The sequence below is a fragment of the Simochromis diagramma genome, unplaced genomic scaffold (assembly GCF_900408965.1).
Source record: "Simochromis diagramma unplaced genomic scaffold, fSimDia1.1 OVJJ01000333.1, whole genome shotgun sequence".
NCBI classification, from domain to species: Eukaryota; Metazoa; Chordata; class Actinopteri; order Cichliformes; family Cichlidae; genus Simochromis; species Simochromis diagramma.
Window position 1 is genome coordinate 2,707,891 of NW_024386765.1, and position 24,886 is coordinate 2,732,776.

The 24,886-nt window shown below is 40.8% G+C and overlaps 1 protein-coding gene across 1 annotated transcript in view; it reads left to right on the plus strand.

Moving 5' to 3' along the window:
* The first annotated feature begins 587 nt into the window (after positions 1-587).
* Positions 588-24,886, plus strand: part of spon1b (spondin 1b) — a 107,897-nt gene continuing 83,598 nt past the window's right edge. The window contains exons 1-3 of the mRNA XM_040035916.1: positions 588-1,312; positions 2,577-2,683; positions 20,370-20,503. Coding sequence (XP_039891850.1) covers positions 1,087-1,312; positions 2,577-2,683; positions 20,370-20,503 — 467 coding nt within the window. The 5' untranslated portion in view covers positions 588-1,086. The remainder of the gene's footprint in view (positions 1,313-2,576; positions 2,684-20,369; positions 20,504-24,886) is intronic.

The window sequence follows — 24,886 nt, forward strand, 5'->3', positions numbered from 1 at the left end:
AATCCCTCATACTTTTCTCCATACTATAATAAAACTTGACGAGATGGAAGAAAAGTGCGGTGATGAGAAGAGTGACAAGTTTACCAAGTAGCTTAAGACGCAAAGATACTTTGGCGTCACCTGCTGGACGGAACAAGCTGCCTCCCGGTTTAACTGACTGGCTTCCATAAATAATTAGAAAGCGGTTGTGGTTAGTGTGTTTGTAGATGCAAGGGGAGATGAATTGGTGCTTTACACGAACTAGATGTGTGAGGGGGAATGATGGAATAAAACAGTGAAATAAATTATGATGAGAATGACGCAATTGAAATGATCACTTACGCATTTTTACGGTTCATTGTTGTCTGACGGTCAAGCTTCAGAGACTTTAATGTTGTGTTTATGTGTCACATGTGTCATTCATATTAAACTACAGCCAAATGGACAAATACACAAAGTACATGAAAGAAGCAAATGATATCGCTCACATTGGGCCAATGTGGATAAAATGCGCATAGCATTTCAGGAAAAAGACTCACAGGTCTGTTCCTGCTTCACTTTGCAAGTAACTAGACTTTTACGGTTGTAACGACTTCCTGGTGTCTTTAAGAGTGTTTAAAATCTGTTTTTACATTAGACCACCGGGCAAAACATTTGTAATTTCCCCCACGAGAACCACACAGACTGAGTGTTACTGTGCGTATTTCAGGCGAACGGAGGAAGGAGGGTGGGAGGTAAACGGTCCTCATTAAGCTACCGTTTGGACTTTCCCTCAAGTCCTTCAAGTCTGCTTTCAGTCTCTCTATCAGCACCACTGACTGATTTAGGAACAGCAGCAGCGGCAGCAGCTCTTCATTCACTCTCCCCTCTCAGGACCGCTTTACCGTGGTGCGCCCCAGACGCGCGCTCTCCTCACTTCAGGATGGACGCGTCTCCTTCTCTTCACCTTTACCACTGACTGTGACGCTGCCGTAGTTCAGTGGGAGTTCCCGGGGGAGGGGGCAGGAACTGTTCTTCTGTCCGCTGTTTCGCCTTTCCCCTGCTGGGTTGTGTATTGTTTTGATTGAACTGCCAGCGTACGCTCCATCTCCGGGCTGCAGTTCCGAGATGGGGATGTATCTGCATCTGCTGCTTTTGCAGTACTATTTCGTCTCGAGTTTTGTGTGCAACGCCATCGCGTTCGTGGAGGAGCCCTTCGGAGGGAGGTCAGACGGGTACTGCGGGCGGATCCTCCGGGCGCAGACCCAGGGGACCCGGAGGGATGGGCACCATGAGTTCAGGCTCAGAGTGGAGGGAGACCCGGATACCTACCGGCCTGGCAGCACTTACAGAGGTAGAGTTGGCTTGTTTGACACTTTGCGCAATTAGCGCGCAATCCTCAGAAAATTTAGCAAGTGGATTGTTTGCCAAGTTGAAACAGAGGCACGTGTACTTTTCAATTTCTGCTGTGTTTCACTTCCAAAACCACAACTATGTGTAATCACATGTTCTCACTGGCATCAAGGTAATAACCACAGCAATCACATTTTATTAGAAAATTGTAGCCTGAAGGACGCAATTTTCCAAACCCAGTCTGCTTCCTCTGGCCCCTTCTGGGAGAGTACTGGTTTGATAAGGATACTTAGAGTTATAATGTCTGACCTATATTCACTTCCTCTTCTCTCGTTGCCAGGAAATGGACGCAAACACACACTAACATACAAGTATCCACAGGAAGACTCACACAGATCTGGCTCCAATTAAGCTGACCCCTACAAATTTAAACTCCTCCTATCAGATGAATATGAGCACGTTTCAAAAAAGGCCTCTTTGGCCTGTGGCACAGAGATTGTTGATGAGTTTAGAAGAATCACTAATCAATTGTAATCACAATTCACAATTCACTCACATGTTTTAAGTCCAAAGCTTCTTTTTTTTCTAAAAATTGAAATGAGTCCAGTGGAAGAGTGTTGGATGTGACCTGATGTGCTGCAGTTTTGCTGCAGGCATTTAAAACATGGATTGTAAAAAAAGAAAAGAAAAAAAGGTCACCTTGTTTTAAAATCTCCCTGCTGTGATCATACCCCTGATCATGCAATGTTTTTGGCTGTGACACCACATTTCAGCAATCCATGTCTAAATTTTAATCAGCTATCAGGGTCCTATGAAGGACACCACCAAAGAAGAAATATCCCCCAGCCTTCATGGTGCTTAAGTAGGAAATACGTTGACTAAAAAAACCAAACAGATAAAGCTGATAATATTGACACTTCTCCTCAGCGCCAGGAGCAAATTTAAGACAAATAGTATGAAAGTCAAGGTAAGGCTGAGCCAAATAAAATTTCACCCACATCTCATTATCTGGCTCCTGTTCCTGGCCTGTTCCCCACACAAAACTCCAAAAAGATTTATAGTTTTATAGTCTTTTTTTTTATTCTGCTGTGAGATGCTAAACTAGTATTTATATCCCTCACTTTTCCACATCAGTCCAATACTCAAAGGAGTGCTGCTTTCACATGTTTCCCTGGGTGACCCTCTGTAACAGCAAGACCCTGATGTAACAATGTAAACGCCTCTTTTGTGTTATTGTTGAGTTTCAATGCACACATCTTTTACAGTGGTCCTCCTGGCAACCAGCCCTGCTTATTTCAGAGGCTTCACTCTCATCGCACTGAAAGAGGGCAGAGAGGGCACCACAGATGATGACTACACCGGCCAGTTCCAGGTAAGGCTAAGCAGGTGTGGAGAGAAGGAGGTGGGATCGCTGCATACCGAATGTGCTCTTTGCTCCTTGGGAAAGTTCCCAAAAGATGAACTCATTTGTATGCTTTAATGCACATGGGAGTCGACTTAGCTGCTCCCTGCTGTCTTCTGGTACGGAGGTTAAAGGAGGTATTGCTGACAGATGCAACACAGCTTCCCTGGATGAAGCTAGAAAGCTGTTGTGGTGGAAAAAGAAAGAGATTCTTGCTGCCGCTTTGGTGCAGCTCTTTCAGGGTGAGGCAGACATGGCATCATTCCCTGCTAAATAGCAGATATTTCTTTCAGTGGAAGAAGGGGAAGGCAGAGGAGGAGAGAAAGAGGCATATAGGGAAGGAGAGAAAAGAGATAAATAGGGAGAGTTAAGAGAGCGAGATGTGAAATGTTTGGTTCAGTAGTAACACAACTCCCACTGAGCGGCAGAGAGCTCCTGAAGAGAGGGCCAGACTTCCTCAATTACCTCCTGCTCAGTGTAAACAGGAACACACATCTGTAGCTGTGTTTCAACATGCTGATCCTAACCAGACTCTTACCAAACATGAGCGAGAGGCTGCTTTCATGTAACCATGGGTTTAAAGAGAGGACTGAGAAGGTTTAACCACTTGTTTTAGCCAGTGAGTGTCATCTGTGTTTGATGGACCTCCATGGCTTTGGTTAAACAGCTTATTGGAAACCCGATGATCCCAGTAGAAAGAGTGAAAGTTGGAATCTGGACAGCCAATCATATATGAACTTTCCCACGTTTGAAGCAGTTATCTTAAATCCGTAACACTGTGCGGAACGAATTCTCTCTCTTTTTTTCAGCATTTGTCTTATTTACTTCAAAACACGCTAATTAAAGACACCCCGAGGAGAGTTTGACCACAAGGAGAGCAATGTTTTTAAAAGTGGCTTTTTTTTGAGCTGTTATCAGACGGTGACTGAAATGAAAACAAGTATGTGGGTGGTGCGATGCTTATTCCTGCTGCTGGTTTCACACTACAAAATCAAACCATTAGAATATTGTGACTCCTGACCACTCCACCACCACCGCCTCCATCTGCCCATCAGGCCTAATCACCAGAGAGTTTTCTGTTTTTTAGGCACAAGCTGACAAACTAGCTCATGTATGTAATTAGATTACTACAGCCTTTAACTGTTATTTATGCAGCCTAACAGGCTGAAAGAGCCTCGAAAGTTAGTAGAACTAAAGACCTTCACAAGTAAAATGAAAACAGTAAGTTTCAGGCAAGTGCTATGACTTAACACAGTTTGCCTTAACTTGTTCCGCTGGTATTCATCCACTACCAATTATGGTACGCTGAATCAGTCACCGCTTTCTCTGCTCTGGCAGTGGTGTATATGAAAACTGAGTCAGCAAAAGCTTGACCTATGCTGTTCTGGTTTTGACACACACAGTATGCCTGCTTGTAGGCTATCGGTTGTTAACCCCCCTACAGAGGTGGGTCTAACAGCTTCTCTGGTGGAATCCCAGCTTCTCATTCTGTTGAACTTGGAAAACAGAGGTCTGTTGGTTGTGCTCTTTTTAAAAATGTATTTAAGTTTCACATTCAAATGCATTTTTTTGGAAAATTTTGTTTCTGTGATTGAATTTCTAGTATTTCCTGACAGCTTTATTGTACATTAACATTTGTCATTGCAATGAATAAGCAAATCAGCGACACAGGCGACCAAATGTGCTAATAAACATGGATGTATGCGAGGCAGTCTTTAAACTTCCTAAACATCACTAAGGGCTACATAATGCTTCAGCTAAATACAGTGTTTAGGATTGTTATAATAATCTTAACGCTGTCTGCTATCTCAGTAGCTTTGCATGAATCACAATCCAAAATAATTCTTATGAATTGGGATATAATTAAATTAAATACAATTTTATTTATACAGTGTCAAATCACAACAACAGTCGCCTCAAGGCGCTTTATATTGTAAAGCAATCATATGACCCCCTATGAGCAAGCACTTTGGCGACAGTGGGAAGAAACCTTTGGCAGAACCAGGCTCAGGGAGGGGCGGGGCCATCTGCCACGACGAGTTGGGGTTAGCATCTTGGTGCAGCCCCTTAGTTCACTTTTTGTCAGAAACGAGCCGTATTTGCCGTTCTTCATTTAAAGACACTCACTTTTTCCAGCTTGCCTCACTTCAACACCCAAAAAAGTTCACATCAAACAACAACAAAAGACGGTTTCAAGTTGAACTCTACTTGAATAACGGTCAGGAAATCCTTGCCTGTTTATTTTCTAAGAAAAAAAATCCTTCACCTTACCTTTACTTTATATTTTCCACCTGTTTGTCCAAGCCTGACCTGCGGCCCCATCAGTGGGGCTGGCCCCACAAGTTAGAACCTCTGACAAAAGGATTCAAGAGAAGAAAAAAAAACCACCTTTATTTCTTATACTGCAGATGCACTTCAAGGTGCTAAAAAATACAAATAATTAAACCTAGACATAAAAATTTCATTTATCAGTTCATCCCCCACATGCAACCTGGGTTCTTGGTTGCACACTGCACACTGTGGTGGGTCCCAAACACAGGTGATTCTGAACATTATTCCATTTGTCTTGGACATGGCAAATTTAATACAGGGAAAAATCCTCTTTGTATATTTTTTATAGACGAACTTTAAATGTACTTTTAAATAAATCCATGTTGTGACATTAGTTTTCTTTTAAAGCATCTTTTTAAAGAAACGCATAAAAATGTCCAGGCTTTGCTGAAATATCCGGTTTTTCCAACATTCTTCAGGTGAATTGTTCATTCACAGTCATTTGTTCTGCCCCGCAGAGACTAAAAGAGAGGGAGAGATTGAACTGATACTTAATATATTTGTTTACTGGTTCATTGGTTCATTGGTTCATTTACTGGGCTGCTTTTGCTCTGGTAATTCTATATAGTGTGAAGTCTCACATGCCTGTCTTTGCCTCCTGCAGCAGAGTTGCCTCTAGGTTTGTTCTCCAACTTCTCAAACAAGAACATTTTTAATGAACATTCTTTGCAAATGATAAATGACAAACAGCAGCCAGAGGATAAACAACAACACACACCCCAAAAAAAGTCATCCATTAAAAACATTGAACACGAAAGAGAAAAACACCAACTGTTGAAACTAGCTGTGTGCTGGTCTGAAAAATTGAGTTCTTGAGGATGAAAGTGTTGTGAAAACCTCTTAAGGCAGAAAAAGTAAACTTTATAAATGTGGATTTTTCTTTCTAGCTCACAAACCAGCTTGTAGGAAAACAAAGATTCCAGAAACACCCCACATTGTTTGGTCGCTCCCAATAGGACCTTGGTTTTGTCTGAATCCAGATGAAGGACATTCGGTGACATCCAATTCAGCTGGGCAGTCATGCAGTTCAGCTAACTAGCTTTTTGGTTTAAACTGTTCAAACTTCTGTGTGATTTCTGCTCCTTGCACCTCCCTGTCTCAACCTCAGAGTCCCAGCAGAGTCTGGAGTGAAGCTGATACCAGGGAGTAGGCAGAGAGCAGAAACTGGAACAGTGTGGGCTGAGCTTGAACTGAATTAAAGTTGACAATCTGCATTTGCAATCTGTTTGATACATATTGGTAGAATCCATCAGATTCTCTTTGTTCTTTAATTGACAGTTGTGATTTCCACTTTTCCCAAAAATGTGGGAAATGATTAAGGACCAATGAGATAAGCTCTTGTCAAAACCTTGGTTTGGAAAAGTTCTGAAAAGTTAATGTGGGGGTTGAAAAACAGATACCTAGCATAGTTCACTTGATTATCCAAATGCAAACTTTACTTTGGATTCACTTGGTAACAGAAACAAGTTATTAAGATGACTTCATTCATTAAATACGCTGTCCTTTGAGTCCCATTTTATAATAGTGGGTCGATAAGAGAAGATGCAGCATGACAGTGAGTCTGGCTTTTTATCTAAATGACCTAAATCCATCAAGCCAGGCTTCTCTTTATCATTGAGGTTTACATAATAATACTTGAAATGAATTATGCACAACAATGCCTGAAACTTTATTTTCCTCAAGTTAATTATGCTGCTAGTTCTGCAAAGTCATGATTGTTATTGCGCATAGAAAGAGAAGCCAAATGAACACAGTTGTGTTTCCCTGTACGGCTGTTCTCTCTCCTTGCTCTCCGGTGCTCCGTTGTCTCTGGCAGCTGTCCTGGAATGTGCCCGCCTGCTGCTTCACTAAAACACCACAACTGAGAGCTGCTGCTCATAGTTTTTTTGCTTAAGCAATAATCTTCTCTTTGTCCCCATTACTACCATTAAAAGACTTCTGCCTTAATGTGTCAGACCTTGGAGAACATGTGCTGCCAGTGTGCATCTGTGAGGGAGACTCGGTATCGCACTCACCCGGCGCTCATTGTCTGCTCTGAAATGTGTGCCTTTGTGCTTATACATGCGCTGAATGGGCATACGGGTATAAGAGTGGGACTGCATGTGTGTTTTTCCCAGCCCTCCTTGTGTTACTGTGGGACGTGGGTCATATTTATCTAGGCCAGCAACGTGTTATTGCTCAGGGAGACAAACGGAGCTTGTTTGGATAAGCGAAGCGTTGAGCAGACGGGAGATATTATCTTCTTCTTTTTTTCTTGCACAGATTATCCGGGGTTCTGAGTTTAGCTGGGGATAAACAAACTCAATCCGTTTAAAGCCATAGGCTTGAGACAGAGGCAATTACACAAGCCAAGTAGAACTTGGAGAGCTATAAAGAAAAGGGTGTGAAGGATGTGTGCAGGGTTGGAATGATGGTGACCTGATATGTAGTGTAATCACCCTCTAAAGTAATCCTGCAGTAATTATTGCTTCTGTTAGCACCCAAAGCCCAAGCACCGCCTCTAACAGCCCGTCTCTGTTTTCTGATGGGCAGAAGATTACAAGGACAACTGTGTGCTTATTGACTTCAAGGAACTTCCAAGAGTTTACACAACTTCTATTTATTATGCCTGGCAAGCTGGTTGCTTCAGATGCTTGAGGTTTGCATAAATAATGCGCGCTGCTCTGATTAAGACTTATTAAATACATTATGCATCAAGACAATGAGTACAGGCCTCTTTGATTCTTTGGGGATTCAGTTGTAGCTCTTCGAGTGTCTGACAAAATGAATTCTCAGAAGTAGGTGACATATCATTTTAGGGCATTTTATAGCCATCCAAAACATATAAATAAATGATCGTTATGCAAATCTGCATCGCAATTAATCTAACATTATGGTTATTCAAGCAATACCCAAATACTGAGCAAGAGCATTTGCTGCACTTTGGTGTCTGATAACTTTATTCTGCTGCAATGAATGTGAATTTTAAATATCTGTCTGCAGGAAATATTTATTTGGCATAAGTAATTACAGCTCCATCACTGATTAAACTTAAACAACAAAAAAACTGGTTCCCAGTGGGTTAATCTTCAAAAAAAAAGAACTGATCTCATACTTGGTTCCTCACAACCATCACTCTTATAAGAACAACTAGAGATGGCATTGCCAGGAGTCGGACTTACAGTGCACAACAGATAATTGAAATTTTAAGACGTGTCAGTTCATTTCAATTATGACTAATGTCATCGATCAAGAAATGCACAAATCTGATGTGTCACCAACAAGCAGCCCTGATGAGGGGGCAACTAATCTACTGAAAACACAGGCACATATTATTATTTGGTAAAATTAAAAGTAACAAAGTATCAGATTTTAAGCACTAAGAGGAAGGCGGGGTATACCCTGCAAAGGCACCATATGTTGCAGGGCTCATATTGGCAGACAACCATTTAGACTCACCAGCTAACCTAACCCTCATGCATGTCTTTGGGAGGAAGCTGAACATACAGAAAGGACCCAGCCTAGATTTGGACCCACGACCAATGAGCCATTACTGAGAGGCAACAGTGCTAACAGTCAGCCATTGACGGGACTGTGCGGGTCCTGCGGCTATTCTGAAGATGAAAACTGACAGCTCACATGGAACATAGGATTCATCCAGAGTGTGTCTGCTTTATTACAAACGTTCCCGACAAATAAATCTGGAGTCTGTTTAACAGCTGACATGTTTAAAACGTAGAGAACACAGGATTATTTACCTTCAGATTCTGATCCATCTGGCGTAAAAGATTTTATTGCAAATGCACATATCACTCTTTGTTTATGGATGCTGTGTAATGCTGCAGGTATGTATTAAAATCAAAGGCAATAATCTGATTCACAGCCAGCTATGGGCAACAAACAGGAGATCCACTAATGTTTCTACAAACTCCCAAATTACATTTAGTGAACGATGTTATTCAAACAGGTTCAAACATCAAAAACACTTCATATTAGAAGCTATGTGATGGATATTTCAGTGTTCAGGATACAATACAAGAGAAAAGTAGCCTAAAGAGAAAAAACATACATCACTGTCCTCTAACATATGCACACCCAAAGCGCTATTTTTTATTTTTATTACCTAAATCAAAATATTATGTGCTCATGCTTAGATTTTGGTTATAAGCGATTACCAAACTGGTAATATTTCCTTATTGATACATTGGTTGTTTCTGAAATTTTATTTGCTGATAAACCAGAAAAACATATTGGACCCCAAAACCAATAATAGAAAACACTACTGCAGCAACACCACTGCAAAACAACCAGTGAATAGCTTGTTTGATGGAACACAAAATAGAGGTACCAGGTCTTGCAATTAAACTCTTCTTCTTCTTTTGAAGTAAAGTTTCGCCCTCTGACATTATACTAATTACACTGTTTGACTGACGGTCGATCGCTGGGAAGTTGTGTGCAAAAAATAGCACAACGAAGCTCCAAAAATGAAGACCAAATTAGGATCCAAAGATTTCCTCCCACTTGACAAATTCCTAATGACACAGTATTGTGTGAAATTGTGGTTTAATCTACATTACTGGAATAATAGCTCAGGCAAAATTACTTGCAAAAGGAAAAACTAATTGCCACTGTTTGCTGTCACGGAAATTATCACCACTTCATTTTTAGTGTTTGGAAGGAAAAAGTGATCGAGGGTGACTGCAGTGGTCTCCACTCTCTGTGACTCACTTTGGGTCTGTGCAGGAGCCTGTATAGTTTGTTCATGCTGTTTCGTGCTGGCAATAGCCTAAACAATCTCTGTGGGCCAAAAGAGGTTGGAAGACAGGCACATGCATACATACACAAAGGGACCCAATGAATATGCATATTAAACATGTTTATCTGTTAGAAAAATGACTGGATAAGGTATTATTCAAGTTAAATTGCTACCATGGACTCTAGGCGAGGCTTTCTGCCATTTGGAATAAACCAGTAACCTTTCATACAGTTATTCACCTTTTATGTTCCTCCCATTTGAACTGTTTGTATATGCTTAATGTTCATTGTACCAGAGATTTTGTTTGACTAAAACTAAGGTCAGCTGCTTACTGACTGATAGATAAAGGTAACTTACTGAAAAAGTCTAATGATCTGTTTTTAAATGTATTTATTTAGTTATTTTTGTTGGTTTTAACTTCTCCAGATTCACGCATACACAGAATGAAACAGCTGGTTACCATGGAAGCGAAGCCAGCAATCTGGTAACCCATTGGTTATCATCTGATGACTTGTCACTGGGTGCTGTCACCAGAAGCAATGAGTCTTCCTGTGTAACCATCACATATTCAGATATTTGATATCTAACATCATCAAAGCATCCAGGTCAAGACTTCCTGTTTGTGTGCCGGTCATTGTTTACAGCCTGACTGTAACAATGCAAATACATTCTTCAAAATCTACTGTGATATTAAAGCCAAGGGTTTTTGTGGTTGCATTATGGCCCATGATTTCATATAGAGAGTACCCAGAAAGCTTGCAGTACCGGGATTTTGCCTGCTGCCTACAGATTCTGCACATTGATATGCAAATGTCTATTTGTAGAGATCGAAAAGTCAGTGACTATATAATTAAGTTTGAGAAACAGGTTAAAAACAGTTTTCTGTCATACAAAGTCTTTTTACTGTGGGTCAGTCATTAAGTGTGCCCCCTAAATATGCTGTTTTGTCAAGGTGACAGACTTGTCTGATGTTTTCAGCGCTTTTATCGCCACATGTCAATAATGTGAGAAAAGAGAACACAACAAACTGAAAGAAGGGCAGGAAGCAAATCATTTGAGACTTCATAAAAAACCTGGCAGACCATTTCTAGTGTGTATGAACACAAACAAGAGATGAAGACTCTTTGGTCTGATCTTTGTGACAGCAAAACGGTTTTAAGAGTTTCTCTGAAATGACCCCCGCAAACCATTAGTGCTCTATAAATGTGGATATCACTGTAAAAGAAGGAGATTTTAAAAAGAGCTTTGGGGCTTTTTTTATATGAAATAGACCCAATGAACAATGCACTCCCTCTTTTTCAGCGTTATTTTGTGTAATTGAATGCCAAAAGCCACAGAATTGGCTCCATTTGCTAGGAAATAGAGCCACACACACACACACACACTCACACACACACATATGTCTGATTTTTTTTTCTTTTACAGAGTAGCTGTTTGGATTTGTGACACTTCTCCCTTGGTTGGGTGGCTCAGACAAAAAATGTAATATGATGCAATATTGGTGATAGCCCCAAGATCTCGGCGGTGTTCTGCAGTAATAGCACAGCTTTGATTGATGGAAAGCTCAAGGCAAAATGTCGGTGCCTCCGAGGTCTTCATCAAGACAAGAGAACTTTGTTACTTTCTGAAATAAGCTCGTCTTCAAGTGTTGACGTGACATTTCAATCTATCTTTCTGTCTGCTTATGTTTTTCCTCTGAAAAGTTTTATCTTTGCACTCAAGTCCCAAAGGTTTTAACTGTATTCATTCCTTTGTAACTGCTTTGCATTTAATTACTAACTTGCAAAGTCTGTGCACACACCAACCGAAACCAAAAAAAAACGCCAACACGCACAGCATTGCACACTAATATCACTCTTATTGTCAGATTTCTCTGGGGATCGTGGGTTTGCATTGTCTGTCTTGAGCTCTCTGTCTCTTTGTTTTGTGTGTGTGTGTGTGTGTGTAAGCACAGTTCTGCGTTTGCTTGTGCAGGGACTCTGAAGCATCTGTGTTTACTGTCTCAACATGGAGCAAGAGATTGAGAGAGCGAGATTGAGACAGACAAACCGTGGCGTGGACACTCGTAGACATCGGGGTGTGCAGTGAAAATAAACGCTGCTTTGCGAGTCTTCTCACACGCCTTCACTCGTCCTTTCAGGGTTTTTTGTTCTGTCTTTCCATTGCTTGCACATTTTGGGTGATTGAACAATATGGGTTGAACATTCAATGTGTCTGACTTGTTAGTAGCTTTACTGTTTACAGAATAGTCATGACAGAAATATCACCACTGTGTAAGTAGTTGTTCTTCTACAAGGCTGTCCGTAATGGGGATTTTATTGTCTGGACTTAAAGCCTCACTGCGATTAGTGCAGTTGCAGATTTGCATACTTGTCTTAATTTAAGACTCGCCTGTCTTCAGACTGTTTTTCGTGCAGTGACTTTAAAGCCAGTGTTTCAGACTGGAGTCTTTACTTGTGACCTTAACCTTCTTGACTTCTAACATTAGATTATCTTGAAGTGGCATTTCATTTATCTCTCTTAACTGTGTCCTTTTCCAGACTTGGGACTTGCCCTTTTTTAGCATAGCACTTCATATTGACATGATCGTATCCCACAGTTGCTGCATGTTTTTCAACTCCATTACCATGATGTGAATCTGCTGGTCCACCAGTCCCAACTGTTCTTTATCAGGTTTGGACTTTGTTACATGGCATATTATCACGCTGGACGTAGCCATCAGGTGATGGGCACACTGTGATCATAAAAGGATGCACATGGTCAACAACAATACTGTCATCTTTAAACAATGCTCATCTGGTACTAGGGTTACCAACTGAGCATCACCTCCAGCCAGAACTGTTAATACAGGGCAGGATGGAGCCACGGTTTTATGTTATTTATGTCAATTTTTGACCTTACAATCCAAATGTGGCAGCAGAACTTGAGGCTCATCAGACCAGGCAAAATGTTTCCAATTTTTTGTTGTCCAAATCTGGTCAGCTTTTTCAAATTGTAGCCTCAGTATCCTGTTTTTACCCGACAGGCGTGGCATCCAACGCTGTAGTTCGTCTGCTTCAAGTTTTGATGTGTTGTGCATGCAGAGATGGTCTTCTGTATAGCTCATCTGTAACCAGGGTTTATTTGTCTTACTGTTGCCTTCCTATCAGCGTAAAGCAGTTTGACCATTCTCCTGACCTCTAACATCATGAAGGTATTTTAGCCTAAAGACCTGCAGTCACTGGGCATTTTCTCCTTTTCAGACTGTTCTCTGTAAACTGTAGAAATGGTAGCATGGGAAAATCTCAGTATGTCAGTAGTTTCTGAAATACTCAAATACTCAGAGAAGTCTGTCTGAGACCAACGATGTTCAAAGTCACTTAAATCACCTTTCTTCCCCTTCAATGTACAGAGTTGCTGCCATGTGATTGGCTGATTATATATCTGTTTTACAAACAGTTAAAAGCATCAACTTAACAAACTGTCTGGTTAGAATTAATTTTTTTTTTTTTTAAGTATTAAATAAAAAAAACAAAACAAGACATGACCGTGATGCTGAGTAAAGCGCTGGTTCAACATGACAGCACTGTTCTGAAAATAAGCACTGCTGTGATGCATTCATTTTTGATCTGTTCTTTAGGCCATAATAAAAGGCTCATTATGCAGTGTAAACGCTGAATAGATCAATGGTGGAATGAGTGTTTTGAAAAGTTTGCAAGGTAGTCATGCTGGATATTAAATGCTCTGAAAGTTGTATTTCAGCCTGGATAAAATGAGGTTAAAGTGCTACAGTTTCCAACTTGAGAAACAGTGAATGATGTCATTTCTGTGGATCAACCTTTAAAGTCAACTTGAAGATTCACATTTAGAAATGAGAAAACTGTATTCTTGTCTTTCTGACATAGATCTCGGGTAGCACCACAGCCATCCTTTGTCTAACTATGATTTTAGCATCTTGTTGCACTTACACCACTAAAGTAGAAGGCAAGCAGGGACAAGTTCCCCTTATAATTAGAGCATGTGCATTTACATGCAAATTAAGTATCTGAAGGCAGTCTTCACTTTACTCTGCAGAGTTAGCAAGTTCACTCACTCTTCAGACAGAGAGCAGATGAGAACTGCCATTATGAGTTACAGTTGACCTTGGCCTGAAAATTATGTCTTGACATGGAAATTAACTTTCTTGACCCAGGTGCTTTTTCCTTACCTAAATTTGGACTGGGTCTTCCCTGTGTTCACTTTGACAATCTGAAATATCTATCTTGACTTGTTTTGGGTTGGGTTAAGACGTAACTGTCTTAAATATGCATGGGATATGTTTTAACCTATAATGTACACTATATGCCAAAAGTATTGACTCACCCACCCAAATGATTGAATTCTGGTGTCCCAGTGGAAGTGATTAGGCATGCAGACTGCTTCTACAAACATTTGTAAAAGAATTGGTTGCTCTCAGGAGCTCAGTGAATTCCGGCAGATAGGATGATACCTTTTATAACCCAGTTATGAAATTTCCTCACTACTAAATATTCCACGTTCAACTGTTAGTGGTATTATAAGAAAGTGGAAAGACAGCAACTCAGCCACGAAGTAGCAGCCTCCTAGTTCAAGTGAAAGGAACTCTTAAGAACTCGCTTCAGCATACTTAGACAGTTTGGAAAATCGCCTCCTCCCAACTTTGTGTGAACAGTTTGGGGATGGACCCTTCCTGTTCCAACAGGACGGCGCACCAGTGCACAAAACAAGGTCCATAAAGACATGGATGAGTGAGTTTAGTCTAGAAGAACTCTACTGGCCTGCACAGAATCCTGACCTCTGTTCGGAAGTCTATGCAGCTTCTGAACGAAAGGACAAAAATTCCCATCAATAACTCCTAAACATTGTGGAAAGTGAATTGTGCTTCTATTGTAAACAGACTGCAGTGCTGTCTGATAGGCAAACCAATCTGATATAACATAAGGAGGATCACACACTCTGTAGCACTGTTGTGCTCTTTCTCTCAATGTTAAATGTTCACCAGCACTGTTACAGAAATTAAGCAGAGTTTTCCTCATGTCTAGACTGCATCTTTGCGCCATCCTTGTACATGTTCTGTTTTGAATCCACCTCGTTATTCTTAATATATGTTTAGATTCCTCTGTCAAAAAACTCCTTTCTCTCAACCCAATGAAGAAGAGAGTCTGTGACTCTTGTCTCCCTCTTTTTGTCCTCAGGACTTTGGGACTGGGTGTTAGGTCATTGTTATTGTTGAGGCGAAGCAGCTGTAGAATGCTAGCTACTAGGTCAGAGGTCATGTGTGGATGTGTGCTTTTGTTTTTTGTGTGTGTTTAGTCTATTAAAATGTCTGACAAGGTCCAAGTACCGAAGGGACTGTGCTAGACATGTCATGAATACACAAGTTTGTTATTATCCAAAGCCTCTCTCAGGGACTCTCAAATTGTCTGCTTTCCCACAACTTTGCTTTCAGCCCAAACTGGTGTCATTTCTGTGATTTCGAGTAGCAAAAAGCAGCAATTGTCAATGTCATCAAAACTGCTTCTGATATTGTCATAAGATTAAGCATAAATGGTAAAACAAATCATATTAAAACTAAATTTACACTCTGTTTTCACCATCATATAATACATGAAACATTTCATTTTTCTTGCCGTGTGATGAAGATGAGACCTCTCATTCTGTGCATCAACTTATACTATAAGCGTATTCTTGTGTTCTGGCTTTCCTGTAAGTATAGTTTTGGTGTTTTTTTTTGTTTTTTTTGCCTGTCCCGTTTGTATCTTTAGCCATCAGAATTGTTGCCTGAAGGCCAAGAAAGATGCCAAGCGGATTTACCAATTGGATCATCATGGCCTTGCCATATTGGTCCATTTGATTGACCTTTATTATAATTATGTATTTATTTTATTTTATTTTCAGTTGTTACAGATGGGACAGACATGACTGGGGGATAGGACAGGGAGAAAGAATGAAAGAAAGAGAGGGAGAGAAAGAAAAATAGAGGGGAGAAGAGATGGTGAGAAAGTGGGGAAGAAAAAAAAAAGAAACACAAGCAAAACACGTGGAACACCTGTATGGAGATAAGAAAGAACAGAAGAGAAAACAAGCAAAAAGAGCAATATAATAAATACAAAGCCATCACAATAAACTAGCTAACAGTAGATAACAGTAGATACTAAATATTACATGTTATTGTGCAGCACGCAAGATTGACAGCACACAATGTGCTTTGAGGTAGCAGCCAAGAAAGGTGTAGTTTGTGTCTGTGAACACCCGCGTGTACACCTGTGTGCACACCTGTGTGGCTCAGCACACTTGTATTCAAAAGGTTTCTCCGTGTAACGATCTGCTAGGGAGTGTGGAGAGCCATAGCCCCGTCCCCCAGGCCATGAAGCAGGTATGGAAGAGATCCAGGCCCCAGACATCCAGAGGCCCCAGAATACGAGGACCCAAGGAGGACCATCAGGGGGGCAACCGTGCCACCCTCCTGGGAAGAGCTGAGGAGAGCCCCAAACGAGAGGTCACCCAGCAGCCCCAGAGCAGAGGCCAGAGGGGGTTGCAGTGACGTGCCCGCGGGCTCTGCTGGCAGCCAGCTGTGCCAGAGAGGACCGGGCCTCAGGCCCAGAGGCAGACACAAACGTGCATTCCCACCCCTATATACACAAACAAATACTCGGCACTCACCCGACGTGGAGACAGACACAAATAGACACTGTACACACATTCACACTCCCCAAACATACTCTATATCCCACGTCCGGGTATGGTTTGTCCCTCTGGGGGTGGGGGTACCCGGACCCAGGAGATTTAACCCTTCTCTCTGTGGTGGAGAAAAGCAGACTGCCTCCTTATCTGCAGTAGCGGGGAGGCCCCGCATCCCAGACCCCAATCCGACGGCCAGCACCTCCTCCCAGCCCCCCAGCCCCGACGGTTAACAGAACGGGGGTGAGTGAAGACCCCAAACCTCCCTCCGCCTGCTCATATGTAGTGTTGCTGCGTGCTGTTCTAAAGTGCATTTAAAACACAGGAGGGCATGGTGCTTCCTGCCAGAGAGCAGCACGGCTCCTCCCGAAAACCCTCAGTGTCTATATGCATTTAAAATTAAAGGGTAGGGCACCAGCGCCAGAGGGGGGTTTGAATACACCGACCATCCTCTGGATGCTGTATAATGTACCCACCCCCAAGCCCCTATATGTATGTGTGATGAGAGTATGAGTAATGTGGATGTCTAGGTTGCGGAATAAAATTGACAGTGTTATTTTTAGAAACTCCCACCATGCTGTTAGAGAAGAGCTGATGTTGACGCTTTTAAAGCATTCATGTTGTTTGATGTTTGAGCTGATAAATGGTAGGTCTGAAATCTCTAGATTATTACATAGTGCCTGTTCAACATCTATCCAGGGTTCATCTAAGAAGGTGTGTTTTAACCATCTAGAGATGAACTGAAGCCTGTTGGCTAAAAAGTAGTGATTAAAGCCGGTCGGAGCAGGCATGCTCCGTTTTGCGTAACTATTTTTAAATCCAGGTAGCACTGCAACCACATAAGCTAGCGCAATAGTTTTTTTTGCATATGAAACCGAAGGAGTTGTACTTACATGTTATGCCATCAGCTTGTCCTAAGTCACGGTTTCCTTCCACATATAGCTTTGCAAAAACTGCATAAAAAGCACTTGCAGCAACAAAAACATAATATTCCAGAAACACGCTTTGCCGATCCGATCAGCTGTTTGTAACACTTCCTATGTCCATCAGCGCGAACTATAGCATGTCCACCATGTCCTGGAAACCGGAATTGACGCCATTTTGCAGAAATGTAGTTTTTTACCATCAGGGCCTTATGAGCCTATACTGGTGTTTTTAAAAGTTATGTTTGACTTTATGACTTTCTGTGTCGTTTCTCGGATGCTTAGGACTCATATTGCACTGCTGGAAATAGTTTATTTTGATGCATATGCTGTTTTTTTTTTGCAAATTTGCATTATAATATTTATTTTCGTTTTTCCTGCAGTATATAATAATTGGTGTATTTCAAAAATAAAACTATGGAGACACTCAAAATAAATTTCCTGTGGTGGGAAACTATTTTGTGCAACTTTTTGTATTTACAGTTTTGAGGGATAAGCCTCTTAAATTTCTCTAACTAGAAACAGGGCTCTAGAGTGCGACCAATTTGGTCGCAAATGCGACCAAATTTTTTAGTGGTGCGACTAAAAAAAAAAATTTGGTTGCACCTGTGCGACCAAATGTTCGGGTAGCAAAAAAAAAAAAAAAAAAAAAAATCTGCAACCTTCCCTGTGGTCAACAACAGACACACATTTTGCCCCTATCGTGGACTAAACCAAACAGAGATAGTAAGGGGCGGGACCTCTCTGATTGGCCGTGGTCCAGTTGAAAGTGCAGGTGGAAGTGGGAGGTGAGTAGTTTGAATAAAGCGATATCGATTCATTAAATCCTGAATTGACTTTTAAATATAACTGTGTTTTGCCAGAAACGCCAGATTCTCAGATTAAAGCTCACAAAACCATTTCAACAACAACCAAACAGCAAATGAGAGCAGGTACACGGACTCCACACAAAGACGTAAACACAGACCCGACGCATCAGAATCAACTTTGTCTTTCTCGGCTTTCTCACCCGACGGCCCGCAGATGGACACGCTGTCGGAGCTCAGCGAATCTGATGCGTCGGGTCCGCGCTGTGATTATGTCTTTTTGCGCTGATTCTGAGCTGCAGGTTTTGTCTCTCCAATCAAAATCCACCGAACCAGCAGCAAAAGAAGCAGCAAACTGCGCTTCACATTTGATCAATGTCCTCATGAATTTTGCTGTTTTGCTTCCACGACTATTAAAATCACACTCCATGCACAGCTAGCTCTCTCTCTATATCTCTCTCTGTACTTCAAGAACAGTTTCCGTCTCCAATCTCTGTTTTCTGTATTATTCATTCGCTTATTACCCACCAGTCTACCGTTGTTTACAGCGCTGTCGGCTGCTGTCTTTTTCTTTTCTTTTTTTCACTTAAATGACCTCGGACAAGAAAGCCTGTTTTTTCTGTTGTTCAATACTGAAGAAATTTAAACTTTATATGCAGAAAATGTCCTTCATGTTTTTCTGTGTTTTATTCTCAGTTACTTTCACACAAAGGCATCTGCTGTGATGTTCACAATTCTGATGAAGTCAGTACTGATAAATGATCAGAATTATAATATTTCTGACTGTCTGAGGCTAAGTTGAATCGAATCAGGACTTTGAAAACCGGAATCGAATGGATTATAGAAATCAGTGATGATACCCAGCCCTAGTGAACAGCCTAGGCACGACAGAAGTGGATGTAGCTGTAATAGGAAAAGAACTATTGCTAACTTTTCTGTTAAGTTAAGGCCTGATCCTTCTGAAATTCATAGCCAGTGCTCTGACACGGTGTCATCAATCTTTGAATGCTAAAAAAGCACAGTGTATCCAGAAAAACACATTATATTATATAAATTATTATAAAATTTGTGTGCGCCTAACTTTTGTACCGGTACGCCTAACTTTTTAAAGTTAGGCGTACCGGTACGCCCATGGCAAAAAGTTAGTCTAGAGCCCTGTAGAAATATATGTTAAAAAAACAAAAACGATTATGGAAGGAGCAATTAATCGGAAGAACTGTAGATTTTGACCAGTTAATTGAATAATCTGAGACTCTTGAGAAAGAGTTTATCAATGCAATTACCCCAGAGAGATTGGTTTGTGAGTTTTGGAGAAAAAGTAACACATCATCTGCATAAAGTCTGATTTTATGTTCTACATTCTTACATTTTATGCCCTTAATTGTTGTAGCCTGTCTAATTGCTGCTGCTAGTGGCTCAATAAATATTGCAAACAGTGAAGGGGAGAGTGGGCACCCCTGCGTGCCCCTCAGGAGACAGAAGCTGGAGGATGTTTGGTCATTTGTTCTGACACAAGCTGTTGGGGAATTATATAATATTTTTAACCAGCTTACGAAAGAATTTCCAAAACCAAATTTGTGTAAAGTTGCAAATAGAAATTTCCAGTTAACTCTGTATAGTTTATTATAATAATAGGAAAGCCAGCACACACGATCACTCCTTATGTGCTGCAGAAAGTCATTAAATACAAGGACAGCACGCAAAAGTGTTTTGCTTCTATTTCACATTTTGTTGAAACATCAATTTCTGCTACATTTCTTTTATTCTGAAAACCTACAGAATATTTTATGTTTTGTGTAATTGTTTGTCAGTTTCAATAAACTTGAAGAGTGTAATCTGTTGTCACTGATGCCTGCTCTGTTCTGTGCTGCTACTCTACCTGCCTCTGGTTTTTAATGCATGCTCTTCTAAAATAATATAAGTAATCACATTGTCTAATAAGCTATTGTGTGTACTGTGTTTGATATATTGTCTATGCTACTTGGCAGAGCATAGAGGTGCAGTATTGCATTGTGAGGCTTGCTTGTAACATTGTTTTTGAATTCCCTTGCCTGGATTGATCTAAGTTCTCTTTTTCCAGGGAATTTTTAGGAACACCAACATTATATGATGCCATAAAGTTCAAAGTGACCTTTTCAGAAGCAAAGCCATTTAATACTGAATGCTCATCCTTTTCTTTCTAGATCATTGATGAAGACGAGACACAGTTCATGACCAACTGTCCTCCCGCGGTGACAGAGAGCACGCCTCGCAGACGCACCAGGATACAGGTCTTATGGACAGCACCACCCAGTGGGACTGGCTGTGTTATACTTAAGTAAGTTTTTGCTTTTACGATTATTCATCACAGAGACGTTTAGTAAAGTTAAAAGAAAAAAACCCCCAGCTGCTTCTTGCGTCAAAACAGGTTTAAAAGTTCAGATTGATAACGCCAGTTAAAGCTTGAATAGTACATGTTTATGGAAAATCAAACCTTAAAGATAACACATAGTGAAAGATTATTTGAACTGTGATAGGCACAGGTGTCTGGATTTAAAAGCCATGATGGCAGATTTTAAATCAGTCACTGCTAGCTGATAGGAGTGTTTTGTCTGTGTGTGTTTTTTTTTTCTTTTTTCTTTTGTACATGGTGACAAAACCATAAAGGTCAAAGTGACAGATAACTTTACTCAAGCAAGTTTGAGCAAGTTGGTTTTCATGCTGCTGGAAATCAACAGTATCTAATAGAAAGGAGCATAAGAATACTTTGGAATGGAAAAATAGGTCAGATTAACATCCATGTGTCATCTTAAATAATTCTACAACATCAGGAGCACTTTACTCCCTTTTTACTTTTTCTTTTCCTTCACAAAACAACCGCAAAGCAGAATCTCTCCTGTTAGTGAATGTAGTTCACTGGTGTGGTCATTGTTGCTTTTACAGATACTCGTAATCGGTTATAGGCAGCACATTAAGTAAGCTGATGCCAGGTGTTTCTTTAGTTGGTGCACGCATTAGCTTCTGTAAAGGGACCAGCTCTACAAAGGAGAGATGGATGGTGATTACTGGGGGCAATTTGTGGTTTGAAGCAGGTGGGGCTCTAAACCTCTGTGTAATTTCAGGAGTGTGTGTGACCTTAGCTTTATGTGCATGTGTGAGATGGCGCCAGCGACTCTGAGGAGAAATGCTGTGAAACTCTAAAGAAGGTGCACGGTATCAGGAGGTATTATTTTGTCTAGACACGCACTGGAAGAACAATAACTGTTCAGTGTTGTGCCTTTTATTAGTCATTTTAAAGCCTCCATAAAATAAGAGCTCTTTTTTTGATAACAGTGTTTCCTTAAATAAATAAAAAAGGCGAGAAAATGCACTGTATGTGAATGATAGGAAGAACATGTATCGATATATGCATACCCGACATATGCATATATCGGTTGGGCTGTAATATGCAGATGAGCCACAACATTTAAACCACTGATTGGAGGATGAAGTGTGGTCTGGCTCTTTCAGTCTTGGGGGTTTTAGGGCGGATCCAGTTCAGTCACATCCTGCTGATGCTCGACAATAAGAACTTTGTTTTTTTTTCATTGTGTTCCTAGAGTCGTTCCTGAGTAGTTTTTGAGGTGTAGCAGAGAGTGTTGGCCGTCTGGGTTGACCGTTGCCTTTGGGTAATGTTTTTATTGTTCGCAATCAGTCAGTAAAATGTTGTTTTTATGTCCATTTTTACAAATGCATTAGCAAAATGTACAGGTGTAGAAACAAAAGGAAAGAAATGTTTCTCTCTGAGATTCAAACTAATCAAAGGCATTTATTCTTATTAGACCATTTTTTTTAAAGGCTACTTGTTTTTCTGGATTTTAATGAAAATTATGGGAGAGAATCAGAGCAGGAACATACAAAGCTGATTTTAGTGAACGAAGGGGATGATTGTTATGCACAATGGCTACACTTTATGCTTCTACAAATTTAATATTCTCAGAAAACAAATAGCTCTTCCCGTTAATACATGATGGAGTGTGACGTATAATTCAAGCCATGTGCGAGGAAAAAACAAATGATGTGTGGGCTCAGACAGCTACAGTGACTTATGGCAATATGTAGCTGTGAGCCACTCTTTGACAACTTGAGAATACAAATGATAAACTGAGATAACTCAGAGGGAGCACACCTCTGAAGGCGTCTGCCTCTCTCCTCTTCTCTCCACAGGTATGCCTTCTTTTTCTTAGCTTTCTCTCTCTCTCTCTCGCTTGTTTCCATCTCTTCAATCCGACTTCCCAAAGGGAATAACCTCCCTGACATGCATCTCTTCCTCCACTGAGCGAGTTGCTATAACTTGCCCTCACCTCCACCGTATACTCACAGCTGTTACTTTTAATTTATCTGCTTTTGCTGTATGACAGATGGCACATAGCCATCCCGGTGTCTGCCGGTTCAATAAATCTAGCCCTATGTAGTGGAACATCTGCTATGCAAATTCACCTCGTTTTTCTGTCACTTTTGTCTGTCAGCTGCGAGATAGAGATTTAGTATTACTTCATTTAACATCTTCGCCTTCCTCGTCTCACTTCGTCTTCTTTCTTAACGGTCTGCTCTCTGCTGTTGTAACGTGCCCGTCATGTTATCTTGGTTCGGATCTATTCTGTTTTTCCCGTGATGCTTTTCACAGTGTCGAGGAGCAGATTCACATCAGCCAGGAAGGAGATACTTTGCAGTAGGTTTGCGCTATAAAACACCGCTTTAGTGGACAACACAGGCAGCTGTCTTAAATCATGTAGCTTTACCCTGGCCAATTCTGAGAGTGGCAAAAAAACCCCGCACAACTTCACTTCTTCTAGCAATCTTCACAGCAAAGCTACACATTTTCATCCCACTGTGGGAATGCTCTTCTTCTCTCCGCCTCTCTTTATCTTGCGATCTGTTTCATCCCACTCAGCATTCACTCGCTTGGAGAAAAAATATGCTGTCCGTCCACAACGTCAAACACATGTCTCTCGGCTCATTCCAGGCACTTTCAAATACAGCTTCCTGCAGTTGGGAGCGTTCCAGTACTTCTTCCCCCCCGTATGAGCCCACTGGTCGTTTCAGTGCTGGAGAAAGCCTCTGGGATTGTGTATTTCATTCGATGCCAACTTCAACACCTGCTATTTTGGAATCATTGCAATTATAATTTTTTGCAAGGGGGGGTGATAAAGCTGTTAGTGACAGCTGTAGCATTTAAAAAGAGGGTCTTGTTTTGGTTTTTTTGGGTTTTTTTAAATTGCAAAATCAGCTGCAGGTTTTTATTTCTTCTTATTAAAAAAAAATATATAGTGGTGAAAAGCAAGATCTGCTTTCAAACTTTATAAGAATAGTTGCTTTGTGTTTTATACACCGAACATGAGCAGCAGCGCACAGGTTGCTAGAAGAAAAACTTGCATTGCATGGAAGAAACTAACACACAGGGGTCAGTGCTTTGGAGATGTTAATCGTTTGTTACAAAAGCAAGTTCTGTTTGTCTGTTTTGGTCTTAACTGCAAACCAAGAAAGAAAAGGCTTTCTCTGTGAGCTTCTTTTATTTAGCTCTGTCTCATTATGTTACTTTAGGTTTAACACTTTTTGGGAAGCCTTTTTTGTTCTTATTGTAGTGTACTTAATTGCTATTACATCCACTCCTGTATTTTGCTTGCTTTGTTGCTGGGAAAGTGAACACCCAGTAAACTGACAGGTAAAAAGCATTCCTCTAATTTTTTTGAACAACATATTATTTATTTGTTTTATTTTGTTGTCCAAAGTCTGTCAGACTGTCAGATTAATTTTAAAGAAACTCCCAAGAGAATAAAAATCGTGTCTGTTACTCAAACTGTCAACTATAAAACTCCATCAGAGTTTCGAGCTGTAGTGCATGTAAGGGATTATGTCTGAGGTTGTGAGTGTGTAGCTAACCTGATTGAACTGTAGGTTTGCTTCCTTTCCGTCTGACTTTTAGTGAAACAACTGCCAGATCTTAGCGGTTTCTATGGTAACTACAGTCCTATAATAATCAACATTGATGAATTACAGTTTGAATAATCAATTAATAACTAAACTAAACAATAACTTTTCTGATTCCAGCATCTAGTTTTGTTTTATTATAAGTGATGGAAATTTAAAATGATATTATTGCACTGTTGACTAAACACCTCAGATGCACGTCGTGCCATCACAAAACAGGGGCTCAAAGTGTCGGGGTCAGTGGGCCCCCTTACTGGTTTTACCCGTTACACACTACACACACAGACTCACGTGATAAAAACAACAGTAGCCACAGTGGCGTGGATAGTAATAGCAAACTCAGTCAATAATATAATAATACATTTTGAGAGTTTACATAATAAATGATAAGTAAAAACTGTACTGATTAGGCAATGATGAAAATATTCATGTTATCACGACTGCTATGTCCATACCTGACATCGCTGCTTCTTGTGAAACTTGGAAGAAGCGACTTTCTAAAGTTCACACAGTGAAGGAATGTGTGAGCTGAGAACACCTGAAAGAAGCCGGCTGTTAAACACGCTCATCGGTTTCTTGGCAAGCAGAACGTGTCTGCAGCTTTTAAATAGCGCTCTCTATCATGTGCTATACCTGCTCAGCGCTCGCTGGCAGTGGAACTAACAACAACTGTGTGTAATTTCTCTCCTGGAGGCAGGTAGTGTACCGTCAGGCCTGCCCTCCTCCCCCTCAACTGGTCAAGTTGTCGTCA